The sequence below is a fragment of the Dendrobium catenatum genome, unplaced genomic scaffold (genome assembly GCF_001605985.2).
Source record: "Dendrobium catenatum unplaced genomic scaffold, ASM160598v2 fragScaff_scaffold_1481, whole genome shotgun sequence".
In the NCBI taxonomy this organism is placed as follows: domain Eukaryota; kingdom Viridiplantae; phylum Streptophyta; class Magnoliopsida; order Asparagales; family Orchidaceae; genus Dendrobium; species Dendrobium catenatum.
The window spans coordinates 980,639-998,492 of NW_021319943.1; the positions used below are offsets into that span (position 1 = coordinate 980,639).

Below are 17,854 nucleotides of genomic sequence, written 5' to 3' on the forward strand. Positions count from 1 at the left end.
AATTGTTTATTGTTAATGATCTATGAATTATCTCAATTAAAGAAAATTAGTCATGTTGAATTAGATGACATGAATCTGATATCCTAATTAGATCACTTATCGTGTCATATAATGCTTACTATAAAATACTATGAACTAATATAGAGAATGTAAAAAAAATGATTTATGCAAAAAAATACTTGCATGAGCATTATTGAATGATGGAGTACACCCTTATGGTATTGGCTGCAGATGTAATGTATCCTATGCATGAATTGGATAAGGTTTTAAAAAAAGAAATGAAAATAAAAGTACCATAATTGAGATTATTTAAATAGTATTTCTTGTGATGGATGTATTAGTTATGGAAAATGATAAACCATGATATGAGTACTAGTTAAGCATAGCATAAGATCTATGGCAATGTAAAAAATTAATTTTAATAGAATCATTTTAATTTATGTATGAAACCAAACCTGCATATTATTCCAAAGTCTTATTATGTTACCGTAAATAATATGCTCACTGAGTTGTGCTATAAGTTATAACTCACCATATCATTGAACAAAAGTACACAATTATCATCTTAAAAAATTTAAATGAGTAGAATAAGAGAAAATGTGCACCATAAATGCAACGCCCTAAGAGAAAGGTATTTATTTGAAACAGTTATAGAATTTTTCTTTAAAATATATTTTGAGTTTTAGTGGCTCTTCTAATAAATATTAGAAAAAGTTAGTGGTTATTAATGTTAGTGAACATAAACTTCAATAATTGTCCGATCATATGTCCCTCCGTTACTTTAATTTGTATTTTAAATTTGGAAAGACCCTTAAATCCTTTCCTAATTTAAAGTCAAAATTATCGAAGTCAATCAATTCACCCAAATCAAGCCCCATCATTGGGCCGCCCCCTCTCTCTCTCCTACTTATAGCCCATTCCTAATTGAACCCCAATCAAAATCCCCATTATAAGGACCGGCCGCCCCTCCCTCCCTCTCTTTTTGGGAGCTCAAATTTGAATTCTCTCCTCTCTCTCCTCTCATTAACTCCACTAATTAATTACTTCGCTCAGGAATAATTATGGAATTTAATTCTCATCGCCACTCTTGAATCCCTCCTCTCCTCTTTCTCCATACAAGCCGACGACCACCCTAGGCCCCTCTCAGAATTGGAAGAACTTTCACTCTCCATGGACAATGTTTAAAATTGCGTATTCGGGTATTGAGGCGTTTTTCATTCGTGAGGCGAGGCGTAAGCCTCAAGGCGTTTTGAGGCGTAAGCCTCAAAATCAAAAGATTGCGTAAACATAAAATGATAAATTTATTATATACTAAGGAGTGAATAATATAAAACATAAAAAAGCATAAAATATGAAGTACTCATATAATCCGTGGCTCAGCTCCACAGGGATAGTGCGGCCGTACCCTCTGCGTTCGTACCCCACGAGCGGTGCTCCTTCGGAGGTCCACAATGACTATAAGTGCCTACTGTCTTGTGGTGGCATCGTTAATATTATATAAATTATTCTTCCGCTGAAAATACTCAAGAGTTTGAGTGAGGGAAACTCAAGGCTATCAATCTAATTGTTAATCGGCGGATTCTTGTGATTGGCAAATTAAGCAATTCATATTTTCAATCTTATTTTAATTTCTCCCTACTCTTGACTATAAGTGCCTACTGTCTTGTGGTGGCATCGTTAATATTATATAAATTATTCTTCCGCTGAAAATACTCAAGAGTTTGAGTGAGGGATACTCAAGGCTCTCAATCTTATTGTTAATCGGCGGATTCTTGTGATTGGCAAATTAAGCAATTCATATTTTCAATCTTATTTTAATTTCTCCCTACTCTATATTGTAACTGCATGCTATATAAGATCTTTAACTGAGAAATTCTAGAATCTATTCTTGTGAAACATTAAATTTTAATTAACAAACTTAAAAACTTTTTATAATTTCCACGCAATTCCTGCAACTGCTTTATGTTTCACATCATATATAAGTAGATATTTAAATGTATATATGCACACATACTTCATTTGAAAATATTTGCATATGTATGCATAAATAATCATGGCAATATAAAATGCAAAATCCATTTCTGCCAATCAAGCATCTCAAATTCATCATCACCATCCAAAATTGTATAGGAGCTAAAATTTTATGATTCAAAGCCTCACTAATAAATAGCAAGGATAGTGAGACATTCTTACTATATATCAAAACTACTCAAAAAATTATGTATATGCCTAACTTTATATTAGGGAGGAAAAAATAGAGTTGATTTTAACAAAGGGGTCTCACTAGCAAGGAGGCATCATCACCTTTGAACCATTCAAGTTTTTGTCAAGCTGTGTTTGGATGATAGGAATTTGCGTAAAGAAAAACAAAGGGTTGAGAAGCTTAAATCAATGGTTGCAGATTCAAAATAAATCCATAATTTCTTAGAACTACACTTCATTTCTTCCACTTTCCTTCAATCCGAATAGCGCCTTAATGTTGATGTTTGCCCAAATGTACAATGTTATTTCACTTGGATTCCCCTGATCAAAATATCATGTACAGGAGATCCAATTTTTTTTCCATCAATTTAACCGAAGTCATTATTATAAGGTACTTGTGTGCATAAGGATAGTGGGTAGAGTTACATCCTCTCATTTAAAAGGTCAATTTTTGACAATAATAATTTTCTAATGGTTAGATATATCAACATAATTATCAAGATTATTTATGCTTGTCTACAACATAAGAATATCACTTTTAACGAAAAATACTAGCTTATTAATATTGTACTCAAAGATATTAATTTTTCTAAATTACATGCTCCTAGTCTCCTACTAGATATCAAAACTTCAAAAAAAAAAGAAACCAACAAATCATCCTCCATTTATCTGGATTATCCACTAACATGCTAATTTTAAAGGCATGATGGCTAAACCATATGATCTTTTATTGTGTAGATTAAGATGAAAGGTCTTGAGTCTTGACTATCATTTGGCTGTTACATTGCTGAACCTTGAAGAAACAAAAATAACAGCTGTGAAAATGTAATACTTTCCACTTATATATATATATACCCTTCAGAAGGAGGAAGAAGGGTGCTACTTGTTTATATTTCTCTCTCTACAAACATTTTCTAATAAAACTTGGTTTTATTTCCAGTTTTTCAAACATGTATTACTTCCTTTATAATGATATATTGTGTCATGATGTATAAAATAAAATCACCTCTACCTCTCAAACCTAAACTAGTTTGTGTACAATTGTGTTTTATATATTAAGCGTTTTTTATGGTAAAGTGTTTTGTGTACACTATTTTAGCTGATCCCAATTTCCACAGTGGGATAAAGGTTCGATGTAACTCTTGTTGTTGCTGTAGGGATTTTCAAAGTGTTTTCAACACAAATCAAAATAGTGTTTTCTATCATAACCTATTCAAATAAAATTAAGACCAAGAATGACATGCACTTTCACAAGGAAGTAACCAAGTACTAAGTAAATAAACATAGCACCAAGGTCCATAATCCAAATAGTAAGATAAATAATTCTCAAATTTTATGGTATTCAAGTACGTATATTAAAAAGAACTAACGTGCAAGTATCTACAATAATTTCATGAACCATAACCTCTTCAGTCCTCACGCAGTTCATATGAATTCATGCATTCATGTGAAAGCATATGAATTTATATTTGTATTTTGATGTGTAGTGTTCTGTTGCATTAAAATTTTAAAAAATAATGCATAAAAATTAAAGTAAATAATAGATTAAATATATAGAGTTATAGTAGTACTCATTATTTATTATTGCATATTTTGCAATACACATAAAATATTAAATAGCAAAACTTAAACAAATGAAAGGCGATAAAATTGAACTTGTATATTATTTGGAGATTATGTTATTAATGATGTTTCATTCTATAATAAACTTATAAATTTATATTTAAAGATTATTTATTTGAATGATTCATCTCAATTTCCTTTGATTATTTAGTATTTATTTGGAGAACTTGAAGCTTTAGCATTGAGAGCAGAGAATGTTAGTCGTTGCCTCATTAGGCTTTGGGGTCAACTTTGGCGCCAAGAGGGGAAATAATGTCAGTCATCGAACTTTGGAGTCGAGCTTTGGTGTTGAGAGGAGAGAGGAAGCTAGGAGACGAGCATGTGAGAGTTTAGCTTTTAAAGCTAACAGCTGGATTCATAGATCTGGCCATATCGACCCAAACCATAGCCAAGCGTGCAAGAAAGAAAAATGCCGGGCAAGAAAATTTGCATGTAAAATATTGAAGAGGGAATGAAAAATAAAAAATGGGTTTTTAAATAAAACTTTAATTAAATTTTTAGGACACACGTCTCCAATTTTTTATTTCTATTTTTTTAATTACATATGATAAACACATTCAACACGTGTCAGGTCCTACACCTTTCAAACACTGCATTCCTCTAATATGAAGTGCCAATGCATCAAATGTAGCAGTTAGATCTCGCTTGCAAAAATAAAACTAGTGCACATGTTCACTATAAGCTAAAGGATGAATCAAATGTTCCCATCACCTGCATTTAACATAGATAATGATGGTGAAATCAATTTAAAAATATTTGAAATGTTATAACTATTAAAAATCAAGCCCAAAATCTTGATTGATAAGGTAGGAGTCTCACTTAAATGCAGTTTCTGACTATACCTCAATTTGTGATATGCAAGTGTCTGCTCCATTCATTTAGACAATCATAAGAACATGGCAAACATATATCTAAGAGTGAATTTTTGTTCTCCAAGGTAGCTCTGCACCATCATAATTTTCTTTGGATTTCATAATTATCTTGCACTATTTTCTAAGTTAAATATTAATTGCTTAAATTTCACAATTCAACAATGATTTTAACATATGTCAAATTGAATTACTGCAAATGAAGTTCTAAAATGTTTTTCATTTCCAATTAGTATTTTTTTTGGCATCTAATCTCAGGTTTTCATTAGCTTCCTAGAAAAAACTAAAACCAGAATCAAGGCTTCCAAAAGTATGATATCTTTTGATAACTTTCAGGCACTACGTACGTTTAATTGGCATATAACGACATTTAGTATACAAATACAATTCAAAGGAAAACAATAAGTGCAAGATTAGCAACTTAAACAATATGCTAATAATAATTATAAAAAAATTGCATTAAGTCAAATGTAAATCAGCTAAATATTACTCATGAATAAAGCTAGAACTTCATGCCATTTTATCGGAACAAATATCCAACCTCGATACGTGATACCACCCCCTTTGTTACAGATATAGTATCTCCGCCAAGTGGGTATCCTACAACAGTCACTGCATCCTGCAAAATAATCAAATGAAGCTTTATGAGAGAAGACTTCACAGTATGTAATACAAAGATTATGTCATTGGCTTACAAACTAACCAAACACCAATCCTGTTAAAGGAAAAGTTACAATTGAAAAAAAGATAAAGGATCAAAATGGTTCCTCAACTCTTTTGAGGGACCAATTTGATCCCTCAACTCTTTAAAATGAGATTTTTTTACCCTAACATCCAATGTTGGAGTTAATGGTATTGATTCATTCGGATCGACATGAGGGTCCAACTCCATTGCATTGCCAGAATCCATGTAGTATATTTGAAGCAGTGACCTCCTTGCTTCTCTCATGATACAACCCTCTTCCCGGGGAGCCCCTGTTTTCCTCGGTCCACAGAGACAAAATGTTGGACTGGTGCCAACAATTCATATGTAAGAGTATGTTGATCCTTTTTAATTAAACATTTATTAAATATAATTTTCAAGTAATTATAATTTTTAAAAAAGTTATTAAGCATTTCTTTAATAAAAAAACTAATAATAATTTCAAAAATTTTAGTCATATTTTATAAAATATGATATTTATCGATTTAGCAAAATCAGATGCAAATAGATGTTATTTTGAACTTAGCCATACATTTTTACCAATAATCCTTTAATATTTTTATAAAATATGGAAAAAAAAATGAAATTAAAACTAAAATTATTATTAATTTTTTTATTAAAGAAACGTTTAATAAAAAATTTCAGAAAAATTATATTCATTTGAAATTACATTTAATAAATATTTAATTAAAAAATAACCAAAATACCTTTACATTTAACACCATTAACTCAAACATTGGATATTATGACCAAAATGTCTCATTTTAAAGAGTTGAGGGATCAAATTGGTCCCTCAAAAGGGTTGGGATCATTTTGATCTCTCATAAAGAGTTGAGGGACCATTTTGATCCTTTTTTCATTGGAAAAAAATATATATTCAACTAGAAACTAAGCTAATTCTGTGTTTCATTTGTGGGCTCTAGAAAGCTTGAGTGCTTGTGTTACCTTTCACTCTTTCACAGGCTAGGAAGCAGCAGCTTGAGATTTAAAAATTATATTATTAAGTTAATAATGTGACATTGATAATGATCGCAGAGATATCCCCTAGCCAATCAATAGAATCAACCCAAGTTTATTTTTGTTCTTAGGAATTGAGGTGTCTCATGGACACAAGCTCAGATGGGTTAATTACATCTCTGACATGATGCAAAAAACACTAAAGACTAAGGAACACGAATTATGCTCTAAGGATAAAATAAAACGTCAATAATAAAAAAGGAGATAGTTGAGAACTGATGATCAACCCAAGCAAAATCCAATAGTTTAATTTTTTTAGATCAGTCTGGTTAACCCAGTTTATTAATAACAAATATAGTTTAGAGCCATATCATCTAGATTAATAGCCATGAGTTGCTACTTTTTTGATAGCCTAAGAGGACAAGGATGACAAATAGATAACAACTAAGATTTATGTTATGAAGTCATTCTTTCATATGATGTTGATATTTATATCATATATCCGACTTGATAGCTATGCTTAAAGGTTGATCCATAACTTCTTAGGTAATTAAATTGCATACTAAAGGACAATGTACTATATCCATGGGTTGCCTTGAGCATAGGCTTGAGCTAAGCTCAAATTTGCCTCGCTTTAAAGAGATATTAATGGTATGACATTGGAATGCAATCAGCTCAGATTAAATGTCAAGTACACCTAGTACACTAACTTAAGAAGGGAATCTTAGAGTGTATATAGGACCTAATCAAGGAACTTATAGCATACATTTGTGTTAATTTTGAAAAGGTGGGCTAACATGCTATGGGTTGAAGAATGCCCACTTTGATTTAAAATGTTGAGACTTGCAAAATTAAACTGCCCGAAGATTGATGACTGATTGCCGCACGTCAATGTCATAATATTTGTAATATTATGTCAATTCTGATATATTGATGGTCTTTGATTAAACTTAAGGCTGGAGCATACTACTCTAAAGGTAGTAAGGCCTGTTAGATGAGACATACAACTCTGAGATAGAGGAAATCCAAATATGAAATTTATAGGTTGGAGAAGCCCATAATGGATCTAACAACCTTGGTATTTTAAGAAAGGCCCAAAGTGGGCCTAATGACACTGCATGTAGGCAAGGCAACCCCATATGTGTCAAGTTACAATAATTTGGTGAAGCAACTATGATAGTAAATAAGCCCAATGAACGAGACTAGTAACCCCAATTGTAAGGGAAGCCCAAGTTTGCAGCTTAATAGATCAAATTTTGGAGAAACAGAAAAATCAGATTAATTAGAGACAGATTAAAAGCTCCTCAGGACCGCCAGCAAAAGTATTATGACCCCAAGCACAGAGCAGTAGAGTTTGAAGTGGGTGACTTTGTATTCTTAAAGGTTAAACCTATGAAGGGTACAGCTAGATTTGGTAAGGGAGACAAATTGAGTCCTAGGTTTATTGGACCTTTTGAAATTGTTGAAAGAATTGAAAAAGTTGCTTATAAACTTGCTCTTCAAGCTGACATGTTAGATATGCATAATATTTTTCAGGTTTCATTGCTAAGGAAATGGATTATAGATGCCCATCAACGCATCTCACATGATAAAATTGAGCTACAGGAGAATCTGACTTATGCTAAAGAACCAGAAAGAATATTAGATTTTGACATTAAACTGCTCAGAAATCGTCAAATTCCTTATGTTAAAGTGAAATGGAAATATAGACCTGAAAAAGAGGCAACCTGGGAGAAGGAAGAAGACATTAAAATGAAATTCCCTCTATTGTTTCATGACCGCTAAGCTACGGAATTTCGAGGACGAAAGTTCAAAAAGGAGGGGTAATTTGTAATACTCTCAAAATATTCAAAATAATGTAAGCTTCAACTTTCTCTAAATGTTAGCTTATTTTCAATAAATTCTACTTTTAATTTCGTACAGGTTGACATATAGAAGTATAGGTAAATGCATAATGAGTTAATGAATAACATTTAATTAAAGTGAGTTAATTAACTATTAACTTAATATTATATTCCTGTAACCGTCCTTTCATTTCATCATTTCAATTTCTTATATTATGTTTCCTGTAGCTTCCCACTTAGCCAAGCATGCAATGGCTTGATTAAATCCCACGACTGTGAATGATTTGGAGAAATGGAATAGTGGGAATGCAGTAGATTATAATAATATATTATCAGTTAAAAGCATTAGCTAGTATGAGCCATTTCCTTCTCTCAACTGTCAGTTTTTTCTCTGGAGTTCGAACAGAGCAAATACGGCTAGTATTGGAGAAACAGAGAAATGATATTGAGAGGGATTCTGAAATTTGGAGTGCTGAAGAAAATTTTGATGTAGGCAGGGGGGGTTCAAAACAAGATGAGAATTTGTTTTGACCCTTGGGCTTCTGGCGTTCTCGGGTAAGCCTTGGTTGCTTGTTATTGAGCTCAAAATGCTGGAATTTTAATTAATTCTAGCTCATAAATGTTTGAGCTAAAGTTTAGCTCAATGATTGGGGGATTTATTGCAATTCCTAGCTCATTAATTTTGAGCTCTTGGTTAGCTCATAATGTGCTGAAGTTTAGCTAATTTATGTAAGTTTAGTGGAAGCTCATTATGGTGGATTTTGGCCCTTTGGTTCCCGTGGATGGCTGCTGGTTTTCCCGTTCTTGGCCCTTTGGTTCCCGTGGATAGCTGTTGGGTTTCCTGTGCCTTGCCCCTTTAGTTTCTGCGGCTGACTGCTTGGTTCTGCGGCTGGCTGCTTTGTTCCGTGGATTTTCTGCTTGGTTCCCGTGGTTGCTACTTGGTTCCCGTGGTTGTTGTTTGGTTCCCGCGGCTGCTGCTTGGTTTTCGCGGCTGTTGCTTGGTTCCCGTGGCTTTTCTTCTCTGTTTTGTTGTACCGTTTGGGGGCTGATGCATTTGACTGTTGGCCTTTCATTTTCCTAAATCTAATAGGTTTATTTAAAGCTGTTTGGTGGCTATTTGGGGGGGGGAATTCCATGAGTTCTTCCCTGTTTTCTGTGCAGAATTTTGGGGGGCTGTGTGCAGAATTTTGGGGGGCTGTGTGCAAAATTTTGGGAGCTATTTTTGGACAGAATTTGGACAGCCTTTTTCCCTTCCTCTTCCCCATAGTTAATTAGTTTTAAATGAACTTTTAAGTGGCTGTTTGGTTTCCCTTTTGTACCTATAAATAGGAGATGTTTTGAGACTTAAAAAAGGTTGAAAATGTGATTTTTGGAGTAAGAAAATCTGAGGGTTTTATTGGAAAAGCTTGAGAGCTTTGTCCACTTCTTCTTCTTCTTCTCTATCTTGGGACAACTTGCGAGTTACTCCTATTCTTTGTCTTAGCTTCTAATCCCTTTCTTCTCTACGCAAGTGCCACCTCACCTGTATCTTTCTTCTCAACGATTGGCAAGCTCCTTTAGGTTTGTTGTGTCCAAGATTGTAAGGTGTTTGTGTCCAAGTTTGTAAGTGTTTGTGTCCAAGTTTGTAAGTGTATTTATATGATATAAAAGGTGTCTTTTAGTATTTTATATCTTTTTGTAGTATTTTGTTCATCTTCTAAGTTATAGGAAGAGTCTTCTTTTGTTAGCAAAAATTTGGGGTCCTCTCCCAAATTTTTGCTTGCATAAAATTTTCTGCTGTTTATGGACTCGAGTAAGAGGATTCCTGCATGTTCTTACTGGTTTTTAATTGATTTTTAAGAACATAGAGCAGCTATTGCTGCTACAAAAAAACTGCCATCATTTTTGGGAGAATTTCTGCGACTGGCTACTGAATTGGGAAGACATTTTTTTGCAGAAATCTCTGCATCTATTGTGAAGGAACACAAAGATAGGTTGCTGCCGAATTCATGTTTTTTTTTTTAACTGTTGGGAAGAAGTATTAAAGTGAAACTTGGAAGCAGGTATGGAAATTCAATTCAAGGTTGAATCTATATTTTCTGATATAAGGTTGTTGTAGATTGTTAGTTGTTGGAATTCAATAAACGAGTGCTGAAAATAAGGTTTGCTATATTTAATTTGCAGAAAATAGTTGTTAGCTAAAAACAATGATTAGCTGAAATCGGCAGGAAAAATGAAACTAAAAATTTAGTGTTGCTATATGACTGTTATAGTGCTGATTAAAGGTTATTGAAATTTGTTAGAAAATATAGGTAAGGGAAGAATTTGGAGTGGAATGAAGAAGAGTCCAATTGCAGTGGTATACAAAAGGAGAAAGAATCAAAATACTTTAGATGAATCAGTTTACCCAACTGTTCTAGAAAACGAGATGAGATACCAACAATGCTATAAAAATTAATAAATGTTTTCTTTAATTGCAATTCATATCTATTCATATCTATTATAGTTGATAGCATTTATTTTAATTTTCGTCAATTTATTTCAATTTATTCATGACTATGATTATTCGTAAAGTATTGTGTATACTAGCATATGTTATGAGGACTAAAAAAAAGATTGCTATTAGAAAATTGATTTAAGCCATATGTTGGGGAATAAGCTCGCACAAGTAAAAGCGAAAGACCTGACGAGGTAAGCCTATACTCTCAAGTCTAGAAATTGAGAATTTGGACCCAACACTGAATTGAGAGAACAGCTTTAATTCTAAAAGTTGAGCCTTGAATTGGAAAACAGAAAGGGTGCAAAAGCTTATAGCCATCATATGATATGTTAGAAAGGGTGTTGAACAATTAGCAAAATGAAAAATACTGTTATATTTTCTTGTGATTCATGTGAAAGGTGCTCTAACCATATTATTATTTAGTCATGAATGGTATGCTTTTCTAAATGATTAAAATGTTATTATTAATTCTTATGCATTGCTTGTATATTCCATTGAGTCATAGCTCATTTGTAGTGGTTTTACTATAGGTAAGGGAAAGGAGCCCGTAGAGCACTAGGCGAGAAAGAGGTGACTGTTCATTTTTTGTTTAAATATGTTTTGGTGTACAAAGAGATCTTAGAGGAGATCTGAAGCATAGTTGTATAAACCTTTTGGTATGTAAGTAAATTTCAAAAATTTTAGTAGATCTCTGTATTTGTTTTAATTATGTTCGATGTTCAGTAAAGTATATTATATGCTTCCCATTATGAAGTTTGGAGTTGATAGGTTGACTTGTTAGGAGAACCAAAATAGATTTATTTCCTTCTCTGTTATACTCCAGTTTGAATGTTAGAGGGTAAGCCAAACTGGGGTGTGACACCAACAACTGATCTTAAGATCACGCCATTAGGGTTGTAAACGAGTCGAGTATTTGTCTTATCAAGTCTGGCTCGTTAAATCCTTAATGAGCTCAAGCTCGAGCTCGAGTTCGAGCTCGATAAGTGGGCTCGAGCTCGACTCGTTTAGGAAATACCAAGCTCGAGCTCGACTCGAAAGCTCAAGCTCGTTTGAAAAGCTCGAGCTCGATTGTAGACTCGAGCTCGAAGCTCGATAAGCTCGGCTCGCGAGCTCGTTAACGAGTCGAGTTCGAGCCGGCTCGGCTCACTTATACCCCTACACACCATATAGAAAAACATTCCTTACAAGTGTATGTGTGTCAATTGAGTATGAGGAGGTTGTGCATCAATGTTCGACATGAATTCTGTTATGCACCTTTATAGCACAAAATAGGGTGCATCATAGGATACATCGTAGCATAGCGTATCTCCCGAGTCATTCAAATAGCAAAGTACAAGAAAGTAAAATATTGCATGTTATATGTGCTATAATGCATAGTGCATATAGTGCACACTATTTTACAGTGACACTTATGCAATCTCTCTTATATCCATCAAGTTGTTATTTTTGCTCTTTTTTATTCTATTTTTATGTATTTGATTCCTATATTACATTTTGATTTTTTATTTGTTAAGGATTAATTCCCTATATTCATTAGCTAAAAATAAATAAAAATATATCTAATTCAGTTCAAACTTCTTTAGAAGATTCAACATGAAAATATAGGAGTCAATTTTCATGTATGTTAGAGAAATATTAAGTTCTGTTTATAAGACATTAATATTATCTCTCTTATAAAGATATTTTCTCTTTTATATTATTGAACTATTAATAAATTATTCATATTTTTTTATTTTAAATTAATTTTAAAATAGCATGAGTTGAATTATACACTATGAGCATTTGCCCTATAATACATTGTTCTAGTGTTATTTGCTATTGATTTTTTTTTTTAAACTAAAGCATAATTTTATAAGCAATAAATGATATGAGTACAACAAAGACAATTGCAATGAATTACGAGTGAAACAGAATATTAAACAACACAAAATACATATAACATGATAACAAATGATGAAAAATCAATAAGAAAATCAAGAGAACCACTAAAACACTCATTTGAAAACCTAGTTTAAAGCCTGGTGTATACTACATAGTGGTGATAAATTATTTTTGTGTTTCTTTTTTAACACGCCTGACAAACAAAATTTAAAACCCGCTATTGAACGTAACATCAACACTTTGAATACCGCCATTTGAATCATAAGGCTCTTGTAAATCATGAACTTCAACATCTTTAATAATTGGAAGGAGATGAGGACTGCTATAGTAGGAGATCTAGAGGATCAAGTTCGATGTTATAGGATATCTACAGGGCTACTAGCAAGGGCATGTATAGCAGGCTATGGTTCCGTAGCAAAGTCTAAAATTAATCTCAAAATTTCAGTGCAAATTAAATTTGACGGAGGAGCAACAACTACAGAAGCTTAAGGAAAGATATGATCATTTGTATGTGCCGCTTGAGCCTTGAATTTTGATTTATTTAGCTTTTTATGAGGTTTGAAGCATTCAGAACAATTAAGCCTAAGCATTTTGCAAGAGGACTAATAGAAAGGGATATCTTCAAATTGTACCTTTTGTCAATATCCACAGAATAAGAAACTAATCCACTTCATTTAAAAAGGAGTAGTAATATCAAATTCAACTAAAACTCTAGCCACAAATAACCTAGAAGAACAAGTCATAGCTGCATCCACTTATAAGGGGTTTACCAAAAATAGAGCCTTTGAAATAATGTAAATGAAGCCAAAGAAATACAACCCAAGAGTTATAGGTGGTTCCCCAGAAGAATCAGAATGAAGATATCATTTAAGCAGTCACATAAGTAGCCACTAACATAGTAGGATTGTTGAGAGAAGATATTGGTGTAATTTGCTTCTAAAGATATTCCTATAATGATAAGACAACGGTCAAAAAGGCCTAATGAAGAAATTACCAACCAAGTATAAATATGTCATGAATTTGAAAACAATATCCAAATTCGGGCGACCCAATAAGAATTTTCCCACAATAAAAAAAGAGTAAAAACAAGCAAGCTTTATGCGAGACTCGAACCTAAGACCTCTTAGTTGGGAGCCAAACTCCCAACCAAAAAAACCAAGGACATCTGCGTAGAGCACATTTTCCTTGAAATGCAGATGATTGCTTGTGTCAAAATGAGGGTCTTTTCAACATTTTGGGCATCAGGGACCTTTTCTAAGCAATTTCAACATTTTGGACGCATTGATCCAATCCATTTTGTGCAACAAATAATGACTGAGCACTTTAGATGCTAGATATTTTAAGATGGCTCTTTGCAACATTACACTCGTCTTCCACCAGTGTCGCTGCATTAGATCAAGTTGATATGTAGAAAACAATTTGAGGTCAACACATTCTAACTTTGGAGTACAATAAATAACAAATTCACATTTTTTCATATGACAGCAATACTTTTGCGAGTGGTTAGCTTTTGCCTCTGGCATTAGCAATAGGATTTTATATGGTTGCTTGAAATATAAGTTTTAGTTATTAAGAGAAAGTTGTAGGATGAACTTCTAATAAAAATATCAATAAATACAATCTCAATGTCAAACCACTTGGAGCAAAGGTATCTAATCATACAATAGACATAACACTTGATATGTGGCTGTGGCCAGCCATCAAATCATAAGCATCTTCATTTCATCATCTTTCTTTCATTGATAACGCTTTATATGACAGAAAAGTGTATAATCACTTATGCTAATCAAATCATAAAAAGCTTCCTAGTTTTGGAAAGATCTGAATTTTGGTACAATTAAACACTGAGTACAAAATGATTCACATAAGCTTGAAGAATACCTGCAGACAAGGTAAACGACCAAAACAAAGTGGCACTACCCCTTTCCAAAACTCCTCATTCTCCACTGAGAGCAATGCAATATCACACTCAACACCTCTAGCCAAAACCTGTTGATCAGATCACTGAGAAAGTCTATTAGCGAAGATATATTAAACCTCACATTGCAGTACAAATGATCCTTTTGGCAAAATACTCTAAGCCATTGTTATAGAAACACGGGAATCTTGCACAAAAGAAGATTCTAGAGTCAAGTAGAGCCAATTGTACTATTCAAAGTAATGTCACCAAAATCAGACAAATTATGAGAAGAAACAATTACAAAAGCTTTTTTAATTAATAATTAAAAATTGGTACATAATTTGAGCAAAATCTGCTTCCATAATTCATTATGCAGAGCATTAGAACAATTAAAATTTTGTTGATCAGCCACAACGAGAGAATACGAAATGTTTACTTATGATTTAAATGAAAAAGTAAGCTTCTATGTTGGAGGAGGCACTATTAAACATCTAAATGCAGCACAAATTGAAACATCAATATATCGTAGAAAGAATTAAATATGAAACTTTAATTGAGCAATTGCTGTGCTTTTGAAAATTTTCTTCAAGGTGTTAATGATGTGAAACAACATGCAATGAACAAGAATTGCCTTGAGAAATTAATGAAAGTGATGAAATTTTCTTGCTAATGAATAAATCTTTGCTTGCTCAAGGTTGAGTTAAGAATTTAATGTTGAGTTTTAGCAAAGGCAATAGATCACATGTAGAGTTTACGGTAACTTGCAAAATAACAACTAAACTTTTAAGTAATACAAATAGCTAATGATAACAAAGCCCCAAATTTAAAATCTAGGTCATTCACCTTGAGGTCCGTCACTCGTTTTGAAAGTGGTGGCTAGCGGAGGAGAATCATAAGTAGAATTAGCGATGCCACTAATAGACAAGTGATCTTGAGAGGACTCGTCGCCGGGAAAGAAGTCGGATTTGGAGGAGCGGGTGGGCGGCCATCAATGATCCACTCGGAGTCGGGATGTTGTTTGTCGATGACGATTATGAGGGTCGGTAGGATTCGATCCAAGTAGGCTCCAACGGTATCGTCGTCGGAATCAAATCCTACGTCGAAGAACGGCGATCGTTGGATGTTGAGGTTGCCGTGAGCGTCAAACACAAGTCCCCATTCTAGCTCCGGATCCGCCATTCATGATAGGGTTGAATAGAGAGAGCAAGAGAGGGGAGTGGGAAAGTGGGCCGGGAGTTTGGGGAGAGAGGAGGTCACGGTTTTGGTGGGCTAGAGGGGTTCGGCCAAGGAGGGGAATCCAATGGTGGGGTGCAGGAATTCTGAAGTAATTTCAGATTTTGGAGGGTTTAATGGGGATGATTTAATTTGAGATTCAAATTAAATCAAGAGGAGGAAGAGGAAGAGGGAATTAAGTGGAGTGGGGCCAACGTAATTAAATGGCAGATTTTATTAAAATTTGTAATAAAATAGATTAAATGTCTAGAAAGGAAACCTCCCTTTAACGGATAGGAGAAATCAGGCAATTGTTTGAATTTCAAACTTGCTTTGAAATCAATTAAAAAACAATTGCTTAAATTCTGGAGACATTTGGGCGGCGGCAAGAGCAAGGGGAAAAGAAGAGAGGGAGTTTTCAAGGCTTCCACGACTACGGATTTAATCACCTCGCTTGTCTCCACTTTGAACTTCCACAAGATTAGATAATTCGAAAACTAGAACTCACTAAGAGATCTAGTTCTCTCCGGCGAACTCACTAAGAGATCGTGGGGGAATGAACTCACAAAAAGAACAAAAGCAAATTTCATTTCATCCAAAAACTAACTTCTTACAATACATGATGACTCATATAAGGAGGCTCAAAATAACGAAAAATGAAAAGACATAAACGCCCTCTCGGCTACATAAGCGGAACAATGCCCTCAGGGGCAAACTAGGAAAACTAAAGAAGTACACATGACATAAGCTGTAAATAACTCAGAAGTAGAGGCTCTGGATCGTAGCCGTCGATCTGCGCCGCCGGCGATGGTACACGTGTCGAAATCTGATGTCCCCATCAGTTAACCCTTCATAATGTCATTATTAGGAATGACCTTTCTTTATTAGATTTAAACGAGAATTTGACTTTTAATAGAACAAAATGGAGAAAAAGGATTCATGTAGCCGACCCCATGTAGTGGGATAAAGACTTGATGTTGTTGTTGTTGTTGTTGTTGTGTTCAAACCCTTCATATATATAGTAGCAAGTTGAGTTGCATGCATTCTATTAACTCAACACATTAACTAGTAAATTCAACTGGCGCAAACAATTACAACAACCACAAGTAGATAAGCACAAGAATGATGGTCTATAGTTCCAGGATCAAGAATATTAATGGCTACGGAATGAAAAACCCCACCAAGAATGGCCATAGAAGAGGAAAATATTGCAAGGGACATACCATAAGCAGTAATTGAAAAAGCAAATGTTCTTTTTCAAGACTACCCTATCATGATGTAGGAGTAAAGTAACAAAGCGCAAAAAGAGGAATCTAAGCATTTCTGATTGGCCCTTTATCAAGAAGAAAGCTAAACATGAAAACACTTTCACAGGTAAGTTATAGTATCTGCAGCATATGAACCAATAATTTTCAATAGAGATAATAACCGAATGCAGGAGGGTACAAAACTGGTAGTGTTTGGGAAAGGACAAAGGTATGACGCCTCATTTTAATTTTTAACGAGGTTGCCACCATGGTTTAGACGTGCCCCATATGGATTTTAGGGGCAATGCTCCTAGTTGCACCAAGCAAAGCACTCATCATGTTTCAGAAAATGAGCGAGTTAACTATATATTGTTATATACCCTAGACATATGACAAATAGATTTATTCATCCCATCCCCAAAGTAAATTCTTACATCAATATCTAACAATTAGATAATTGTTAGTCTCAGTCACCAAAATTGTAAATTTTAGACTCAGTTTTTGCTCTACTAATTACACGTCATCTACTTCTTAAAACTTTCGTAATTATTTATATTCTTCACTTATTTCAATGAATGTCACGCTAATTATAAATATATCATCTGCAAAAAGTAACACCAAGACAACTTATTATGAATAATGCCTATGCATTCTCAATATAGAAAGACATGAATATAATGTTGGTCTTTGATGTAAACATAGCATTATTGAAAATTTTTACAACATTCCACTACTATTTTTAGTACTTGTCAATGCTCCAGCATATATCTTTAATAACATTAACATATCTTTGACAAACATTTTTGCTTTAATGCGCACCAAATAAATTCTTATTATACTTGTTCATATGCCTCCTTAAAATCAATCAAAATCATAAAAAGATCTCTTATTTGCACTTCACACTTTTTATTAATTGCATTTAATACACGATATTTTC

The 17,854-nt window shown here is 33.6% G+C and overlaps 1 protein-coding gene across 5 annotated transcripts in view; it reads right to left on the reverse strand.

The window, feature by feature from the left end:
- Nucleotides 1-17,854, reverse strand: part of LOC110097684 (protease Do-like 2, chloroplastic) — a 68,539-nt gene that overhangs the window by 23,009 nt on the left and 27,676 nt on the right. For all 5 annotated transcript variants that reach the window (XM_028700256.1, XM_028700259.1, XM_028700257.1 and 2 more), the window contains 2 exons: nucleotides 14,440-14,547; nucleotides 5,236-5,313 (listed from right to left, as the gene is read on the reverse strand). In XM_028700256.1, coding sequence (XP_028556089.1) covers nucleotides 5,236-5,313; nucleotides 14,440-14,547 — 186 coding nt within the window. The remainder of the gene's footprint in view (nucleotides 1-5,235; nucleotides 5,314-14,439; nucleotides 14,548-17,854) is intronic.